Source organism: Desmodus rotundus, chromosome 2 (assembly GCF_022682495.2).
Source record: "Desmodus rotundus isolate HL8 chromosome 2, HLdesRot8A.1, whole genome shotgun sequence".
NCBI classification, from domain to species: Eukaryota; Metazoa; Chordata; class Mammalia; order Chiroptera; family Phyllostomidae; genus Desmodus; species Desmodus rotundus.
This window is the reverse complement of record NC_071388.1, coordinates 204,764,424-204,784,498: the sequence shown is the minus strand read 5'-3', so window position 1 is coordinate 204,784,498 and position 20,075 is coordinate 204,764,424. Positions and strand designations below refer to the sequence as shown.

Genomic DNA, 20,075 nt, shown 5'->3' with positions numbered 1-20,075 from the left:
CCTCTAGGGGTCTCCCCTTCAGGCCTCCCCAACCCCACCCCTACCCAGGCTTGCTGGCTCCTCCCTGTGCTTCCCTCCCAAGAACAGCATGAGTTCAAGTCCTGATCCTGCGGTTTATTAGTCCTGTAAATGTGGCCCATCCCCTAGCCTCCATGGGCCTCAGCTTCCTCATCTGTTCAGTGGGAATAATAGTGGCACTTTGTTCAAAAGCCACGGTGAGGTGACACAGGGAAAGAGCTTAGAACAGAGCCTGGCATGCAGCACACCCTTTACAAGTCCTTTGCTGTTATTTTTAGGCAGGACAGGTAAGCGACCACCTTCTGTTAGGGGAGCGAGGGTCAGGCCCCACCGCTCTCCAGGGACTGTCACACTCCTTCTTCCCAGGACAAGTAGAATGCCTTCTCTGCTGGGACTTGGGTGACTAACTGTCCTTCCTGTGACTCTTCATCTTTCTGGCTCTACCAATAAAGCCACCAAATCCAGGCGGCCTGGCACACTGTCCCCGGGAAGGAGACCATGTGTCCCTGGGCAGGCTGTGTGCTGAGGGGAACCAAGGCTGGGTCCCTGTCACAGCTGCCAGCCCGCGGTGGCTTCTGAGCCAAAGGCAACCCACACATGCCCCTTCCCCAGCAGGGGAGCCTGCTCTCTCTAGTGTGGTTTGTGGGAGCACCACCCAGCTGGGCAGCTGCCTGTTTTTGGATGGTGGCTGGAGAACCCCGACCTAACAGGCTCTCCCAGGGCCCAGGATGCTGTCACAGAGAAGGCAGGCTGCAACCCCAGCAGGGCTGGGCCATTGCTTTGATTCTGCCTGTGCAGCCTGGGCCAGGGGGGCTGCCCTGACAGCCCATGCTGCTTGCGTCCACGGAGCCCCATCCCCAAAGGCATATTATCTCTTTGCGGCAGCATAAAACAAGCGGCGGGTGCTGGACCCCATGTGGAAGCGCAGCCCTGGAAGGTGCTGCCGCAAGGAAGGTGCCACCTTGCTGAGCAGCCCCCAAGTGCCCTGCAGACTCCTAAGCCGGGCCGGCTCCACTGGTGGCTTTGAGGGGGGCCAGGCGAGGACAACATAGACCTCTCCCAGCAGAGCCCGCCGTCCCTTGTTTCCTCAGCTCCCCTGCCGCAGGTGCAGAGCTGGACCCAAACCAGGTGGCCAGCTTCCTGGGGCCTTCCCCCTCCAGCTCTCTGTACCCTGAGGCAGGCCTCCAGATGCCCCCCCCAAAAGCAGGGCTTTCTGAGTTGCTAAGAATAGAGCTGGGCTTTTCTGCCCATTGGCCAGTGGCAGGTGGCGGGTGGCCAGCAGCCGGCCAACCTCTCCAGAGGCGGGGCAGGTTGGGCAGGCCGGGGCAACTATGACTCTCCATCCCAGGGGCGGCACTGAGTCGCAGCCTTGTCCTTTGGTGTGCCTCCCTCCTCCCCCGGCCCAGTCCATTTCAGTAGTCAAATCCTGTCCTCTCTGAGCACGAAGGTCACGTCCGAGGAGGAAGCTACATTCAGTTCCTGCAGCTCCCAACACACTGCCTAAACCAGCATGCGGACTCTGGCTGTCCCTTCACCAGAGGGGTCCGGGCAGAAGCCCTGGCCCTGGGGCCCAGGCAGGACGAGGTGTGGGCACGCCAGCTGTCAGGCCTCCTCCATGCGGCTGCTTCTAGACCGGGGGGCTGAGGCTTTGCGGCTTCCTGCAGCAGTCCTGGCTCCCTTCAGAGCTGGGGTGTTCTGAGGCCCTGACCTCACGCCTGCCCCACAGTGGGTCCCTGCACCCTCGTGACTCCCAGGGGGACAGCAGAGGGTGAAGCTGAGAAAAAAGCCCAGCTGCTTCTTCCCCTCTGCCCCCTGGGGTTCCCAACACCAGGCTGGTAAGGGGCCAGGTCTACGCTCGTCTGCAGGGAACAGAGAGAACCAGGGATGGTGGCTGGTTAAATCGGTTTGATTTAAAGGACTGGCTTTTTTTTTTTTTTAAGAGTATGTTTTTTGTCTCTTTGGTGTTAAAAGATGCTTTGTTTCATGAAATGAGCTGTTGGGAGGTGGCAATTAGTTGTCATTCATTTAGTTAGTTTTTAAATCTCTTTAATTGGCAAAATGAGGGGTAGCAGCAAAATGAGGTCTCCCAGGTTTGGGGTAGGTTTGGTGGTCCGTGGTATCCTCCAGCCTCTGGTGGCTCCCGACCCCACAGGAAGGGTGGCATCCCCCACAGATGGAGGTGGAAGGGGAGCCCTGGGCGTGGGGCAAAGGCTTCAGCCCTGGTGTCTGGGGCCCTGGGGATGGGAGACTGATGTAAAGTCCAGGTCTGGGCTAAGGGGTGGTGGACAGCTGGGGGCATGGGTGCTATGAGCCCCCTCCCTAAGGTGCAGACCCCAAACGTCTGCCGCGGGTCTGAGTAACTCAGTGCAGGAGAGGGAGGCGAGGGAGGCGAGGAGGTGGAAGAGTAAATGCGGGAAGCCAGGCCTGGATCCCAGTTTGCCGCCGGCCAGCCGAGCAGGGCAGACCAAGGCCTCAAGCTCTCCAGGCTCCATTGGCCCCCTGCACAGTCAGGGCCATCAGACTAGAGGTTCCCGAGGCCTGATTCCAGCCCTGGCCGGCCACGGCACCCTGTTTGGCATCAGAGAGAACCCGTTCCCCACCTGCAGCCTGAGCACCAGCCCTGCGCCTGGGCAAAGGGACACCGGGCAGACAGGGGGCCGGGGCCCTTTCTCTGCAGGAGGCCCGCATCCACCGACACCCAAGGAATCAGCCCTGGGCCTGGGTCCTGCCAAGGCATGGGGAATCCACATGGTCCCCGGGGAGCCTCCTTACCAGTTCCAAGGCCCCGTTGGAGGGTCCTCATGGGGGGCAGTGTCTGCGGGGGAAGTCCGGGCCATGTCCCTTCTCTGGAGTGTGAGAGTAGGGGCGCAGAAAGCCGGCCAGGGGAGGTACGGCTGCTGCCAGTCAGAGCGCAGGTGTGGGGCCAGCTGCGGGCCTGGCTGATTTTCTAACTACCCCCAGCCAGCCTCTGGCCTCTCTCATTGTCACCTGCAGATGGCCTATCCTCACACCCACTTCACAGGGGCAGGAATCTAATGATCTGGGGCAACCTCTGGGTGCAGACGGCCTTGGCTTGGACTGTGGTCACTCGTTTAACCTGCCTGAGCCTCGGTTTCCTCATCTGCAAAATGGGGCGAGAACAGGACCCGCACTGCAGACTGCTGAGAGGGTGCAATCGGATGACGCACCGGCACTTAGACTTGGTGCTCGAAACGGGCCTGTGCTCAGTGACCCACTTTTGCTCCCGGCAGCTCAGAAGGACCTTTCTGCAAGTTCATGGCCACTACTGGGAGGCGCATGTGGTGGACACGCCCTTCACCCACTGGGCCCCGGAGCTTCCCAAGGTCCCAGCTGGAGGGCTGGACCACAGGGCTGCGGGGGCGAGGCCCTCCGTGAGACATGGGTCTAGAAGGGTGTTTTAAAGAGGAACCTTCAGCAAAGGCTGGTTCCTCAGCTGTGAGGATAGCTAGCACCTGCAGCACCATCCAGAGCCAGGGAGCAGGGGGCAGTTTACCGAAGCAGAGGGGCCCAAAAGGGTGGGGACGCAGTAGAGTGCTGGGACAAGGAGAAAAGAGGCTCTTGCTGCCCCGGATGGGGACTTCCTCTGTGCGCAGGGCTCTGAACACCACTTTTGGGTGAACTGAAAGTACGTTCTTGAGTGAACCCACCCCACATTCATGGCCCCCTCAGTAACGGCTCCCTCTGGGTCCTGGAGCCTGGGCATGGGAGGGTCTCCCATGACACATCTGTTCTCCAAGAGGGCTTCCACCCCGGGCATCCCTGACACTAACAGCGGAGCTGCCGGGGCTGCTCTCTGACACACCCACCACCGCAAGGCCCTGAGCTTCCGCCTGCCCCAAAGAGCCTGCACCCCTTCTCCTGGCCATTGGAACCCCGAGAACTCCCTGCACCACGGCTCGTGGGCAGCTGCAGTGTGTGACCAGGCCTCAGGGTGGCTCTAGGGGTTCCGGCGCTGCCGAACCTGAACTCCCGGGCCAGCCGGTCCACCACTAGCCTCTGCTGAGCCCCCGCCACACCTGGACAGTGTGCAAGCCCGGTCACTCCATGCCAGGACATAAGACCCCCCCACCCCCCGTCTCAGTGCCGAGCCCCTGGCTCAGCCCTGAGCTGGTGTCCCCTCTCTGAGCGGCACCTCTGGGCCCGGGCAGGAGAGGCCAGGCCAGGACGCAGGGCGCTGGCCGGGCAAGCACTGTACTCACAGCACGCAGAGCGCGTAGGCCCGGGAGATGGACTCGCTGGCGCGCACGAGGAAGCTCCCATCCTTGCCAGTCCTGGAGAGCAGCTCCTCGGCTTTGGAGCGGGTGATGTTGCCATGGTTCCAGCAGGGGACCATGGCGGGTGTGGGCCTCCGAGGGCTGGGCCGGTGGCCACCCCCAGGATCCACAGGCCACCGTTGGGGAGCTGAGGCCCCTGAGACGCTGCCACCCGCCGCCTGTCCCCTCTCTGCTGCCCGGGCTGCTGCCACCAGCTCACTGACCGACGACTTCCTGTTTCAGGCGCTTTGCGAGGGAAAGGAAACGAGAGCTGCAGAGAACTTCCTCATTGCAGAGCCCAAGCAGGAGCCCATGTCCTCCACCTTCCTACCCCACCCGCCAAGGCCCCTGGCCCCTGCCTCCCACTCGCCCAACCTTTCTCTGTCCTCTGATGAGTCTCAGTCCCCAGAGGGTCAAATGCCAGCTCAAGTCCTTGGGGGATTGGCAGCACCTTTGGGATCAGGAGGCCTATAGCGGGCTTTTGACAGGCGTGTGCATGCCCACGTGGGACGGCCACACCCTGCACAGGTCCCTCAGCCTTCTTCCCTTCCCCAGGGCTTTTCAGCTCCCCACCCCTCTCCCCCCCAACATACCCCAGGAACGGAGGCTCACGGGGCATTCTCAGCTGGGTCCTAGCCTGCCTGGGGCTGAGCAAAAGTGAGGGGGAGGGATACAGTCCAGTCCTCCTCCCCATATTGGAGACTCACGGTCATGCAGACACCATACAGCCCTGGACACTGGGGGTCACCTTAGGTGTCCTTACTGGATAGCCCCAAGGGCCCAGGTGCCAGCTCTGTGATACCTTCACGCCCATTCTCAGGACCTGGGGTGACTTGGCCTTCATGGCAACATGAATACAGGCTGGGTTTTCATCTGTGGGTCTTTCCAGAACACCCAGGACACCCACACGTCCCCAGGGGCAAGCTCCTTCCTGAGTTCATCTCAGCAGACTCGGGGGTGGCCAGGCGTGGCTGCCGTTGCCCATGGCTCAAAGAGAAGCTGCCTTCGCAGGGCCGCCACCCAGGACCAGTCAATTCCAGGTCTCCAAAGTGGACATCCTCCCAAACTGCGCCCCAGATTGGGTGCCCTCAGTCCTTGGGTCAGAGCCACCCGTATGAGGTGGCAAGTGCTAACCTTTTGCAAAAGGGGGCCCCCCAATCCCACACCCAGCCCTTGCTCCCCAGGACATGTCAACAGAATCCCCTCTGGGCCCTGGGCCAGGCCTCCGACTTGAGGAAAGTAGCCCCAAAAGGAGCGCCTGTGTGCCAGGGAGCCCCCAGCACCTCCAATCTGCAGCCGCACCTGCGGCAGGTGATTGCGAGGGAGCCACGTGATCTTGCCTGGGTGGCCTGACCTCGTCCTGATTCTGAGGCCCAGAGCAAGTGTGCCCCGTACCCGCCCCCTCCAGGGCCTCTCTGGGCTCCAGGTGAAGATCCTTTTGGGAACTCAGCCCCGACACCTCCTGTCCTCACTCCCATCTCCCCAAAGCCAGTTCTCGGCAACCCCCCTTCCCCGTCTCCTCCCACTGAACCCAAGGACTAACTCTCAACCCTTCAGCAAGCCCATATCAGGGGCCCTCTGGGCAGGCCCCGAATGGGCATGGGGACAGGGTGGGGGTAAGAGGTGGCCTTCAAGCTCTGGCCTTCCCAAAGCCAGCTGGGCCCTGGGGCTGCCAACTCCCTAGAGGCCTCTCCTCTGTCACCTCAGCTCTCCCCGACCCTGAGGCTGCCACCTCGACATTCCTTCCCAGCTGACCTGCACCGACTTCTGCCCTGCTCTCAGCCTCCAGGCCCCGGGTCAGTCTAGGGTCCGTCAGAAGGCTCCATCCAAAATCGTGGCCCTTTAGTGCCTGGGCCAACTCATCCCTGGAGCTCCTCCACCAGGCTTTGCCCATAAGCACCGCCCCCACCCCGCCTTCCAGCCTCCCTGCCACCTCACACCTCTGTCCCCACTGAGCCCTATATCTCAGCAGTCGGGGGTGGCCAGGGGGCCTGTCCTTGCTATTTCACTCCAGTGTGATTTCCCTGTGACACACACATGACTCATGCTTGACACATACATGGCACACATGTTTGCCTGATTTGTAAGGCCCATCCCATCCCCGCCTTGTCCCAACCCAACTGCCTGAGCCATCTGAATGGTCAGCTTTGTTGTCCCCCGGCCTGATGGCCCCCACGTGCAGGAAACCCCAACACCCAGGCAGGGCTGCCCTGACGGTGGGTGGGGCCTGGGTAAATGTTTCTGGCAGGGCCCCTGTCTATAGAGACAACAAAGTTAATGGACATCAAAGAAGACTTAGAATAGTGGACGGGGAGGACGTCAGTACGTGCGCATTCGACGTCTAATCAGGGCACGTGACGTCCTCGTGATGCCAGGTCCTCTCTTCCTGCTCAGGTCCAGCTTTCCGTTGACAAATGCCCGGTCCCTGGCTGATCCTGCGTCTCGCCCAGCGAGGCGGGGGTGGCAGTGTGCGCCTGTTCATTCTGAGACGACACCCATCTTCCTGCTCTGCAGTCCCCGGCACGTTTATCTGTTGCTGAGTGCTTCACTGCTCCCGATGCCCGTGACGCCAGCTTCCGGAATCCCCACCGGGGCTGTGGATAAACACGGATGCACGTCTTGCCCAGAGGGTGCAAGAAAACATTAACGATCCTTCATTTTCTGGTCACACTAAAGCTCCTGTTCTGAATTTTGTAGGCTAAAGGTACAGCAGCACATCTTCTCACCAGCTGCTCTTGCATTTTGGGGCCATGGTCACCGCACTGCTAGATGGGGGTCTCTGCCACTGCTGCCCACGCCCGGCCTTGCACACAGGGAGCGGTCCCGTTCTCGAGGAATGTCCATCCTCACCAGGCACGAGTAAGATTCACCTGGAGAGCTCAGTGTCGGCTGACTGGAAGAGCCCCTAGTGATTGGAGAGGAACAGTCCCAAGAGCCTTTGGAGGAGAGGCTGCTGCCCGACACCTGGAGAGTGACCTCCAGAGGGGCTGGAGTGACCGCCCCAGTGCTGTCAGCAGGCGTGCAGAGGGCAGAGAACACTTGCCACTGCCACCCTCAGTGCTGCTGGTTGGAGGCGGCACCATGGGCGGAACACCATTGTTAAGTGAGAGGTGACCTGGGGCCCACATACAGTTCAAGACCAAGGAGTGGCCATGAACCCTTAGTGGCCCAGAGCCTTGAACTTGTCTTGTATCTGACATAAGAGTCATCCAAAGTCAGCATCTCAGCACCATTCTAGCCACCCAATCTTGTGCCGTCGCACAAAAGAAATACCACCCTGGTTAGGAGTCACCTGCTCCCAGGCTTTGCTCCTAAATCACACCAGCCCCGGGACTCCAGGGAGATCCTGTTGGCTTGACTCTGAGCTCCGTGGGACATCTGGTCAACCCCACTTGTGAGGGACAGGGTTGGAAAGCAGCTGACGGGAAAAACAGGGCCATGGCTCTTGCGGGCCCAGGTCCAGACTGGAGTACCTCACCCAGTGGCACTGCCAGCCCTGGCCAGTGCCAGGCGCTGGAGGGGACTTGGGAAATTTCTAGGAAGTCAGGGCACTGAGCAGCGGCAGGGTGGTCTGGCAGGCACTGGGTCATGGGCACATGGCATCTCTAGAAGCTCTGGGAAGAGCAGGCAAAACCTTGCTGTTGAAGGAATGAGCTTCTGTGGCAGCCCCCCCCCCCGCCCCCCCCCGCCTGCCTTCTCCTCACAGGGAGTCTCAGCACCATGTCTGCTGCCGGCATCTTCGCGTTGGCCTTGCCAGATCCTCTCCTAGACCCCCAAAGACGCAAATTTCATTCCAATTCTGTGAAACCATCCCTGAGCATCCTGACGAGCAGGCAGGCTAGGTCTCTGTTCACAGCCCCCGTCCCCACCCCGTTCCCCCCACGGCTCTGATAACTGCTAAAGAGCAGGAAATCAGACCCAGGAATCAGACCCAGGTGAGGGGCCAGGGTCTGCACCCTGCTCTGCCACCAATACCCAGTGACTGAATCTCAGCTGCATCTCTGTGGAGTTATGGAAGGTGCCTGGTGCCCAGGAGGCGCTCAGACCAGGCCAGTCTCCGGGGTGGCCCTTCTGATCAGTCCAGTGCCTGGAGGGCAGAGCCTGGGGGGGCTCCAGCCTGCAACCAGCATCGGGGATGGCTTATCAACCCAGGTTTGAAAGAGTAAGGGATTCTCTGACGTGTTCTTTATCTGCCACTAAAAATAACCTAACTGGGTCAGGTTCTGAGCCTGGTGACTCCCGCCACCAGGGGGAGCCTTGAACTGTAGCCCCATCTAGGAGTTCAGGTGGACTGCGGGCAGAGCCCTAACTCTCATGTTCCCATAGCAACAATGCCAACAGGGATAGAGGCAATTTCCCAAGAGGTCCTAACTGTGCTCGAGGACATCCATGAACACCAAAGTCCCAGCAGCAGGCCGCTCTGCCTTTTCACTGAAGATGCTGGAAAATCAAATCGGTGAACAGCGACAAGAATTAGTTTGACTTTGGGAAGAATCAGCTAAGGGAGAATCATGTTCCCCAAAATAACCTGGGTCTCTTGCCAAGGTTGTTAAGGACACGGGAAAGTATTCGTAACAATACAACGGTAAGTAAAAAAAAAATCAGGAAACCAATTGAAGATATTGATTCCAACTATGGAAAAACTTTATCTCAGGAAGTCACTGATTTTGAAGAGTGCTCGGTTAGGTGGCGATTCTACGAGCAATGTTTCTTCTTCCTTCCACTTTCCCAGGTTTCCTTTGTGACTACACACGACTGTTACAATAATAAAATTGGACACACAAAGCGATAACTCTGGTCCTGGCAGGTGTGTACGAAGTCCCTCGGGACAGCTTGGCTTTATGTGGAGGGCTGGTGGCAACCCCAAAGACAAAATGTCCCTCAAGATTTCTAAGAAGGGAACTGACTTCCTTCTTTAATCTTTTAAAAAAAAATTATTACTTTTTGGTTAAATATTTTATTTATTTATTTCCAGAGAGAGGAGAAGGGAGGGAGAAAGAGAGAGAGAAACATCGATGTGTGAGAGAAACAGCGATTGGTTGCCTCTTATTTGCCCCCAAATGGGGAACCAGCCCACTACTCAGGTGTGTGCCCTGACAGGGAATCAAACCGGCGACCTTGCAGTTCACAGGCCGGCACTCAATCCACCGAACCACACCAGCCAGGGTGAAATCCTTTTTTAAATTAAAAAGTAACATGCACAATGAAAAGTGCATTTTCCTGCTGACCCAGGGGCCCCAGTTCCATTGTCCCAAGGCCAGCACCTCGAGAACTCTTGCAAAACTCTGCGCACACACGAGCACACTTGCAAAGCTTCTTCTCTGCTACCCCTGTTGGGCACCTTGCCTTTTCCACTCGACACTATCTCTGAACACTTCCTGGCAGGTTTTGTGTCTACCACACTTTCTTTAAAGCCAGCACGCCATCCCATGCCATAGCATAACGGAGCCAGTCTGGACCTGGGTGCTGGTACGGTTTCCTGTGTTCGTTCCTACAGACCACGCCGCAGCGCACGCATGTGGCCAAATCTCTGCACACTGTGCAGTCAGGGCACCTGCCAGGTAACCCCCCAGGAGAGCAACCCAGGTAAAAGGCAGTGCGCATTTTCCGTTTTGACGGACAATGCTGTATTGTCTTCTAAAGTGGTTGCACCAATTGCCACACCTGCTGTCTGTGGGAATCAGCCTGGGGGGCGAGTCTGGAGCATCCCACTTTCAGAAAGTGATGTGAATGAAAATCCCACTTACGAAAGGAATTTTAAGAAACAGGCCTTGGTGACACGTCTGAAAAGGATTCTTGACCTTCATCACAGTGTTCATTTGAAAAGGAGCTGTCCTCTGGTGTTCACAGTAGGATCTGGATTTTAGAAGAATGTATATATTTCCTTTCCCAGAAAGCTGCCTGGCTGCTTCCTGGCTGAACACGGAAATGTGCAGGGGGCCCTGGCTGGTGTGGTCTACGTGGTTGGAGCGTTGGCCTATACATGGAAAGATTGGGGTTCTGCTTCCAGTCAAGGCACATACCTAGGCTGCGGGTTTAATCCCTGCTCAGACATCAATGTTTCTCTGTCTCCAATCAATAAACTTATTTTTAAAAAAAACATGAGGGACCGGCCCAATGGCCTCTTCGAAGGCCCGGGCAGCTTTGCATCTGGGGTAGAAAGTAAGACACATCAGCAATCTCCCCAAGGTAACCACGTTGCCACAGCAACCACCCCCTCCTGGTTCTCTGCTTCCAGGGTCAGAGAGTCTAAACTCTGGAGACAGCAAGTGTCTGGCCCTGAGTCAAGCCATCAGCCAGCACTTGTCAGCCTGCCCAGCTGCCACGGTCCTGTGCTGGGGCAGCCAGTGCCCAGACCCCTGGGCAGCCTCCCCTCTCTGTTCCAGTCCTGAGCACTTCCCCAGCCTGAATCATACAACCTCCCTTTGGCAGGGCCTAGGACTGAATTTCCTAAATGCGCTTTCTGCCAGCAGCCACTCACTCTCTGCAGTGATTACGTGTTAGCTCCTTCCCAGCTTCATACTCTGTTCCTCTTCCTCCATGCCCCAGATGCAGCAGGGCTCCAGGCTGATGTGCCCAGCCAGAGACAGCCCCGCCCTGCTGGTACCCGGCACATTCCCATCAGAACCTTCTGTCCAGTGTCATCTCTGTGTGGCCGCCCTGAGTCTCAGGAAGCCCTGGGTTTTCCTGAGCAATGGGAAGCCCATTGCTCAGCTCCCAAAGCCACGTGAAAGCCGCCTCTGCGCTGCCCTCCACCTGCCGCCCTGCCCCGCTGCACCGCCTCTTCCCCGGACTGCCCCTGCCGGGCAGGCTGCCAGAAGCAGGGTTGTTTTCCAATTCCACTCCTGCTGACAGCCGCCAACTGCGGGACCCTGGCCTGCCTGATGTGGCCACTCTTCACTTTCCCAGCACGACTGGCGTCATCTTGCCCACACCTACCTCTCTGAATCCACCCTCGCCGCTGCAGAACAGGTATCACCGTCAGCTCAGGCGGCCACGGCAAAACGGCACAGGCGGGGGTGCTTCACCAACACACGTTGGTTTCCCACAGTTCTGCAGGCTGGGAGTGGCCTTTCCTCAGCACCCGTATGAGGAACGAGGGAGAGCAATCTCTCTCTCCTCTTCTCTCAGGCCACCAACCCTACAGGATTAGGACCCCATCCTTATGCACTCATTTAATTACCTCCCACACACCCTGTCTGCACATACAGCCACGTTGGGGTTACGGCTTCCACACGTTCATATGGAAGGGAGTCGGTTCAGTGCAAAGGTGCCCACTAAACATCTGCTGAAGTAGAACACAGCAGCTCACACCTGTCTGTCAGCTATTACGTGCAAGACAGTCTGTGAAGCTCTCAGCAGGAATTGCCTCATTCAGTCCTCCCGATATCTCAGAAGGGAGCCCTCCGATTATCTCCATTTTATTGGCAGAGAAATTGAGAACCAGGGAGGCTGAGCACTTCACCTGCACGTTAGTGGCTAGGCTGAGATTCTCCTCGTGTGTGCTTGATCTCCTAACCGCCATGCACAGTACGTACTTTGATATACACAAGGGGGACTCCCCCATGTGGAATTTATTTATGAAAAATTGAATATTTATTCTTCCATCTTCAACCTTCAGTCAGCTTCAAAGTGCCCTCCGTTTGGTGCACTACACCAATCGAGACATTTTTTCCACTGCTCAGAACAGTTTTTGAACTCGTCGATTTTGATGCCTTTTAGTGCTTCTGCTGTTTTTTGTTGTTTTGTTTCACCTCTAACAGATCTGCAAAACGTTTCCCTTTAAGGACTGTTTTCATCCGGGGAAACAAGAACAAAGTCGCTCTGGGCGAGATCGGGCCGCCTCCAAATGCATCCATGTCTGTCCTGCTGTTCGTTCACCTGCTTCTGCAGCGCTCCCTCAGCGCCCACTGGGACCGCGCCCGGCGCCGCCCAGACCCGCCTGGGGTGTCTCCCTCCCCGTCCCCTCACCCTATAAGCCAGCTTAAGGTTTTCCATCTTAAAAATAAACAACCAAAACAACCCCTCCCCCATGGCTCTGGGCCGCCGCTGTGTATTCTAAAGGCCGCACACCAGGTCAATCAAACAGGAGTCTCAGACATCCTAGACGGTGGCCAAGACTGAGACCCAGGCTCCCGCCAGCTTCCTTCTCACCTGGGGATTGTCCTGTCTTTTCACTGTGACTGATGACCTTTGGGTACATTGCCCTCACTCACTGTCACCGTGTAGTCTCCCCCTGCAGCGGCTCCACCCTGCCCCTGCCCCACTGAAACCTTCTCATCACCGTCTCCTGACTTCCTTCTCCTAACATTGCCCCGCCCGCTCCCGCTCCCCCACATTCTTCTGATTGCACCCCTGGGTCCCCACCTTCCTCCTGACCGGCCAGTCACACCTGCATCCTCAGCCCTATGCATCTCCCCTACTTTGTTCTTGGCTTCCCTTCTGTCCTCCCCTCGCTCTCCCCCTACAACTCCCAAATCTGCATTTCTAGCCTTGGCCTTCCAGAGCGCCCCTCCACACTTCCTGCTGCCTCCATGAATACCCCGTAGACACTTAAGCCCCACCTCTTCTGTGCGCAAAAACCTGTTCTCCTACACTGGCTGCCCATCTAGATTCCGATCCCTGATCCACCCAGTATCCCAAGCCAGAGCCCAGGTGCATCTTCCTCCCCACCCTCATCGGGTAGGTTGATCACGGAACTGTGGAACTCTCCGGAACCCACCCCCTGTGGTGCGACTGCGCCCGCCCTGGCTCTGTTCCGCCCTTGCGTCGTTGGTTCCCCCAGACTTTCCAAGTGGACCTCTGTGAGTCCGTGCTCTGCCCCATCCCATTCACACCTCTCCCCCTCTGTCCTCCCTTTTGTACCAGGGCTCTCTTTCTAAAATGCAAATCTGAGTCAGCCACTCCTTCCCTCTGTGGGAGGACGAAGCAAGCTTCCTGGCAGGTCACGCCAAGCCCTTCGCCTCGCCTGCCTTTCCTGACCTGCCTCCCCTCCTACACTCACTGTGGGCCCTCATGCCCCCAAATCAGCACCTTGCCTGTGTCATTCATTCATTCCACAAGCGTTGACCGAGAGCCTCCCCTGTGCCCAGACGCTGTCCCAGACCCTAGGGAGGTGCCAGGGAACAAATGCCCCTGCCTTCCCGGAGCTTCCACTCCCCGTGGGGACTTCCGCCCGCCCCGTGCTGTGACAGCTGTCTCCAGTCTAACTGCTCTGCAGCCAGGTGGGCAGGGGCACTCTCGGGAACCCGGCCTCCTGGCTCAGGCATTTACCAGCTGGTGAAGTCATGGTCACGTAGCTTCATCTTTCTCTGCCTCAGCTTCTTCCTCTGCAAAATGGGGACACTAGTAATCTGCCTCGTGGGGCTGTCACGAGGACTGAACGAGTGAACACCTGCAAAGGGCTGAAAAGGACGCCTGGTCCACAGTCGGGTCTCAATACTTTTGTTTTATTCCCTCAGCCCAGTGCTGAACACATACTGAGTGCTCAATCAATGTTTTCTGGTGGGATTAAAGAATTAAAAAGTATAAGTAGTCACACATTAGAATTATGTTCTCCCTGAAAATCAGGCGGCCCTGCCACCCTAAACCTGCACCCGAAAGGCCTCTGAAAGGCCTGGAAAGAAGGAACGTGCCTCGTGCAGGGACTAACCTGATCTGGACCCGACGGGCAGCTGCGCACCCTCAGACCTGAGCCCCCTCGTGTAGAGGGAGGGCCTGACAGCTCAGCCAGGCACCCTTTAGGTGTGAAGGCAAAGGGAAGGAGGTGACAGCGGTCAGGGTTCCATCTGTGCTTGCTGGGACCCTTGAGCTCTAGCCTGGGGCAGAGGTGGGGGATGGTGCCCTCAGGGGGCTGGCACCATCCAGACCAGGACTGTGTGACCTTGACCAAAGCACCTGCCTCCCCAGGCCTATGTCCCACCCACACCAAATGGACAAAGTCAGACCAAAGAATATTCAGGGCCCTTCTGACCTCTGGGATTCTAGAACTTTCTGTATGATAAACTTAGATTATAGACCATAGCAGGGAGAAAGCAGGGACCATGACTTATGAATGAAAGAATAGGTGCGTGCTAATTTCCTGGGAGCTCAGGTGTCTAAAAGGATGAAAGAAAAAAAAAAAATGAAAGTAGGAAAGAAAAAAAGCCATTTCAGGACAGTTTAACCCGCGAGGAGTTGCACTTAGCATTTGTGAACGACATGTTTCAATAGATTTCAAATGTTCGAGTTTGGCTCAATAATTCCTTCTAGAGGATTCAATTGACAGGAATAATCACAGAAGAGCACCACGATTTGCTCACAAAGATATTCATCTCAGTGTATTTATAATAAAACAATGAAAGTAGCTTCAATTTCTAATCGTCAAGGAATGGTTAAATAATTCATGCTATGTCTCTTTGATGCATTATCTTTTATTTTGCAAGAAAATAACGCAGAGGAAATGTCTACAATATAACGTCAAGTGGGGAGAAGAATCACCGTCCTGCAGCGACTTTGCCGCATGATCTGTTTTAGGAAAAAAAAAAAAAAAAAGAAAAGCTCACAGATAAAAGACCGGATAAAAATGTGCCTCTTGTTAGTGGGATTCGGGTGACTCTTTTCCTGCTTCCTTGCACTTCCAAATGTTCGGCATCTAGGACTTTGAAACCCTCCCCTAAAAGCAGTACGAAAATGGAATTTGAGAAAGCAACACTTTGCCAAAAGTACAGTCAGCTTTCTCACCTCTTTGAGCGGTGTGATGAAAGTCTCCCATTTAAATACTGGATTCCTTCCTTCCTTCCTCCTCCACGTGGTGCAGACGGGTGGGGGGGTCTGGTGCCAGCCCTGAGATCTCACGATGCTGAACGGGGGGCCTCTGAGCGCCAGCTCGCCGAGTCCTTAGACCAGGGCTGACATCAGAGCTGCCATGTCCCTGCCCACTCTGGCGAGGCTGGGAAGGCAGCCCGTGCCCAGGGACTGACGGCACAGGCTCCGAGACAGACCAAGCAGAACTCCACATCCCAGAACCTGGGCGCATGGACCCCTAGACCTTCCGGGATATTCAGACACAGGCAAGGAGGCAATGCGGAACAGAGGCGGGAACATTGGTTTGGGCTCAGAAAGCCCAGCTGTTCCCCTGACCCTGCTTCCACCCAGCTATGTCGTCTTGAGGAAGTCACCAAACTGCAGGGGACCTGCTTTAGTCCCCCGTCAACTGCGTAGGATGGACTTAGCTTTGAGGCCTCTTCCACCATTTGTGTCTTGCTCTGTGTGTGGCCTTACCTCTAAGAATGGACAAGTTTCAGCTAGTCTTTGCAGCCACATGTCCCCAGTTAATCTCGGCTGTGCAGAGAGAGGCTCTCTCCTGAGAGAGGCAGACCCTCCTGTTGGCACCGCTGGGTTCGGCAGCCCACCCCCACCCCCGGCCTCTCCACAGAGCCAGGCTCTGGGCCTTCCAAGGTACCGCTCTGGACGAGGCCCAAGCCCTCCCTCTTCTCCCAGGCCTCATGCGCACTTGCAGCAGGGCCTTCTGGACCTCCGCCATCGCCGCGCCCCAGGTGTCTGACACAGAGAAGGGTCTCTCCCGGGAGGAAGGGTGGGCCCTTGTCTTTCAGCCGGGGGCCTGTTTAGGAGGCATGGTCTTCCTCAGCAAAAATCACCATGACCAGTTGGTCCTGGGGGAGCAGAAACGCTGCAAGAGTATGGCACATGTGTGCACATGTGTGCTCGTGTGTGTGGCTTTGGCATGACTACAGTTCTTAGGGGAGGAGGCAGGGTCTGGCATGGCTGTGGTGGACCTGGCCTTAAGATGACTCTTGGAGCTTTTTCATTTTCTTTCTTTCCTTCTTTAAAAAAAGATTTTACTTATTTATTTTTAGAGAGAGGGGAAAAGAGGGAAAAAGAGGCAGAGAAACATCAGTGTATGCTTGCCTCTTTCATGCCCCCTACCGGGGACCTGGCCCACAACCCAGGCATGTGCACTGACTGGGAATCGAACCGGTGACCCTTTGGTTCGCAGGTCGGCACTCAGTCCACTGAGCCACACCAGCCCGGGCTGCTTTTTCATTTTCAATCGACAATTTTCAGACGGTTTCCACCGTCATGGCACAGTGTGTCCAGTGCTGTCTCTGTGTGAGCATGTGTCCCACGGTCATTTCTGAACAGAACAAAGGCAGGGGGTGGACTTGCCAAGAGCAGACAGGGCGGAGGGCCCCAAACACACAAAGGCTGCAGCCATTCTCCGTGTAGCTCCATGGCTTTAGAATTGTGGGAAAAGTCATGACCAGCCCTTCTCTTGGGTTACGCCAATTATAAACACATATTTAAGTTACAAAATGGCCACGAAGGGACCAGACTTACCTTCCAAGGGCCCACTGAGGTCTCAGTTCACTGCATGGATGTGTGACAGAGAGAGGGCCCAGGTCAGGGGTGGACCTCAGCTGACGGGCGAGGCAGTAAGAGACCAGCGGGAACAAGAGAGCTGCAAGTGCAAGGCAAGCTTCCCCGGGGCCTGTATCCCAGGCCCAGAGAAGGACGTGCCCAGCTCCGTTCTTCCTGCTCCGTCCACGTGTGCTGCTGGCAGAGACAGAGCTTTGCCCACCTGTCACTCCCACTCAGATCACAGCCCCTCCCCGAGGCCCCCAGGGTTTCCAGGCCTTCAGTCCCACAGGCAGCCGTTTGTATCAGTGAGACCATCAAGGTGGGTCAGGGTGGTCTTGCAGAATGAGGAGGAGCTCCCTGCATCTTGAACAGAGTCCCAGCCAGATCAGGTTCTAGGCCAGGGTTTCCCCAAGTTCTCAAACTTCAGATTCAAAAGGTCTGAAGGGTTCGGGAGGACCAAGAATCTGTGCTTCCGACGGCTTCGTGGGGCCGCTCTGGGGCCGCGGCTCTGCACGCAGGCAGGTATCCAGACCCAGGCTCCGAGCGCGGCACTAGGGGAAGGGAGGAGACGAAGGTCCCTGGGCCTGGCAGCCAGCTGGACGCCGGTCAGGTCCTCGGTCCGTGGCTATGTCTCCGCGAGGAGGGCCTCTGGGCCTCTGACAATGTCACCTCCTCAGGGATGCGGTCTCTGATGACCCTGGGTACCGCAGCCACCACTCTTTCTTGACCATGTTGCTCCCCTCTGTGTTCTCTTTATCACAGACTGGTGTGTGTGTGTGTGTGTGTGTGTGTGTGTCACATGTGGAGTTGTGTTTCCTGCTTATTTTCTGTGTTTCTCCGCTTTATCCCATGAGACGAAGGTTTCTTGAGGACAGTGGCTCTGTCTCGTCACTGTCAAACCCCCATCCCCTAGAACTACACCTCCTCTCTTGCTGGCACTCCACACATGTCTGTTATGTAATGGTGGCCTCGGCTGTCCCCGGGGGAGCAAACTGAACTCTGGGCGCCTGGAGTGAGTGGTGCGGGAAAGGTGGCCTTGGCCATGTCCCTGACCCCTATCTAGTCCCCGGGTCCTTCGTGGACCAGCTCAGCAAACTCTTTGCAATGTGTGAGGCTGCGGCAAGACCACAGCACATGGCTTTCAATACCCCACTGTCATTTCAGGAGCCTTCGGATGCCTGGACCGAACAAAGCGGGGAAGTGAATGGGGACGTGATGGCAATGATGGGCCTCGTCCCGGGTTCCCTAATGGTGACGAGAGCTCCAACATCGTGCTGATAGCAGCCCTCCGTGCCGAGTCAAATATCTGCCAGGACCAGGACCAACAGGGCTCCCCAAACCTGGAGCTTCAGGTCTCCCGGGTCTGCCCTGAGTGGGGTGTGGCGTGAGGTCAGGCTCCCTGCTCCCTGCGCTCTGCGCCCTGCTTGTCGGGGCACTGAGCGGAGTATTAAGTGGAGTATCAAATGGAACTTCTCTACGAGATTCCCTCCAGCTCGGGGCTGGCAGTGCAGGAACAGCAACCATGTAGCAGACACACACACACACACACATCACACACACATACACGTGCCACCAAGCCCACCGATGTCCCAGGCAGTGCCCCCTGCCACAAGCCACAGCCTGGAACTCTGGTGTAAGTGCCCTCGGGGGCCACCTTCCCAAGCCTTTGGAGGCTGAACTACTTCTGACATTTTCAGTCCAGCAGTCCAGGCCTGAAGCTTGTGTTCTTGGTGTTTGCTTGTTCGTTCATTTGTTTGATAAGTGGGTTTTAGGGGAAGGGGTGGGGGAGAGGCCTGCTGGAGCTGTGCGCCCATCTGCGTGTGTGTCTCTATGGACACAAGTTGTAGTAAAAATTCACTTTCAGCCCTGGCTGATGTGGCTCAGTGGATTGAGCTCGGGCCTGCCAGACAAAGGGTTGCCGGTTCAATTCCCAGCCGGGGCACATGCCGGGGTTGTGGGCCAGGTCCCCAGTAGGGGGGCGTGTGTGAGACAGCCACACATTGATGCTTCCCCCACTCTCTTTCTCCTCCCTTCTCTTCTCTCTAAAAATAAATAAATAAAATCTTTAAAAAAAATTCAGTTTCACTAAATGCTCTGAGTACATCCTAAATGGCATTCTGGACAGAAAAAGGACAGTAGCGGAAAAACGGGCGAAATCTGAATAAAGCACAGAGTTTGGTTAGTAGCAAGTCCCGTATCAATCTGTAGTGTTGACCACTGCACCACGGTGGCGTGAGATGCTTGCACCGGGAGAAACGGGGGGTGGGGCGTCCAGGGACATTCCATACCATCTTTGCGACTTTTCTGTCAATCTGAAATGATTCCCCCGAAACAGTTTATTTAAAAAACTCAGTTCCAAAGTCTTACAGGCCAAGATAACCTATTAATTTGGAGGTTTAATGAGCAAATCCACCATTCAGTTCAACTTTCACATTTTGTTGAGATATAACATGCACAGCAAGGGGCGCAAATCTCGCATGGGCAGCTCACTGTGCACCCCCAACCGGCTCCAGGTCACACATCGGGAGCCCCCTTCCAGCCCTTCCCACAAACAGGGTGCCTCCACCAGACCTGGCCGCTCTCTGGACTTACCACAGGTCGGTTTCACCCATTCTTGAACTTCCTGTAAGGAAAATCGTAAAGAATGTTCTCTTTTGAATCTGGTTCCTTTCACTCAACATGCTGTGTAAACACCAGCCATGCCATCGCAGGCAGCCGCCGCGCATTCTTTGATTGCTGGGCGATACTCCATTGCACCAGTGCTGCCCCGTACAGTATCATTCCGTTTTTAGTGCGCATCTGGGTCGTTTCCAGTCTGGGACTCGATGAACGACACTGCTGTAAATATTCTCACGCGTGTACTTAGGCCTTCTTCCTGGACGTGTGCCTCAGAGTGGAGTCGCTGGGTCACAAAGCACTCGCGGGGTCAGTTTTAGTGGAAACTGCCGAGCCTCTTTCATGCTAGTCACGCTTCGTCCAGAAATGTATGAGAGTTCCGGTTGCTCCACATTCTTGCCCCTACTTGCTGCTGTCGGTGTTTTCAGTTTTAGTTGTGCAAGTGTGTGAGTGTCTCAGGGTCGCAACTTCCCCGATGACCGAGTGTAGCTGCCTTTAGGGTATCCTCTTTGGTGAGGTGCCTGTTCGAGCCTTTTGCCCACTTTTATGGGACCGTTTGTCTTTTTCTTACTGTAGTTGCTCTCTCTATATTCTGGATACGAGCCCTTTGTCAGCTGTGTGTATAATAAATGTGTTTTCCCTGTCTACGGCTTTTTGTTTCACCCTGAGTGGGATGTTTCAAAGAGTAGATCAGTTTAGCTTTAACCAAATAAACTGAAACTTTTTAAAAATTCAAATCAGAAGACTCTGGCATTTGTGTACATTCGGAACTAGAAAACCTTTGGAGATCATCTGGGCCAACGGTTC

At 56.2% G+C, this 20,075-nt stretch overlaps 1 protein-coding gene across 1 annotated transcript in view; it reads right to left on the bottom strand.

Moving 5' to 3' along the window:
- The window catches only part of INPP5D (inositol polyphosphate-5-phosphatase D), a 104,541-nt gene extending 100,011 nt beyond the window's left edge, over positions 1-4,530 (bottom strand). The window contains exon 1 of the mRNA XM_045198336.3: positions 4,239-4,530. Within this exon, the coding sequence (XP_045054271.2) occupies positions 4,239-4,372 (134 nt within the window). The 5' untranslated portion in view covers positions 4,373-4,530. The remainder of the gene's footprint in view (positions 1-4,238) is intronic.
- Positions 4,531-20,075: the final 15,545 nt, after the last annotated feature.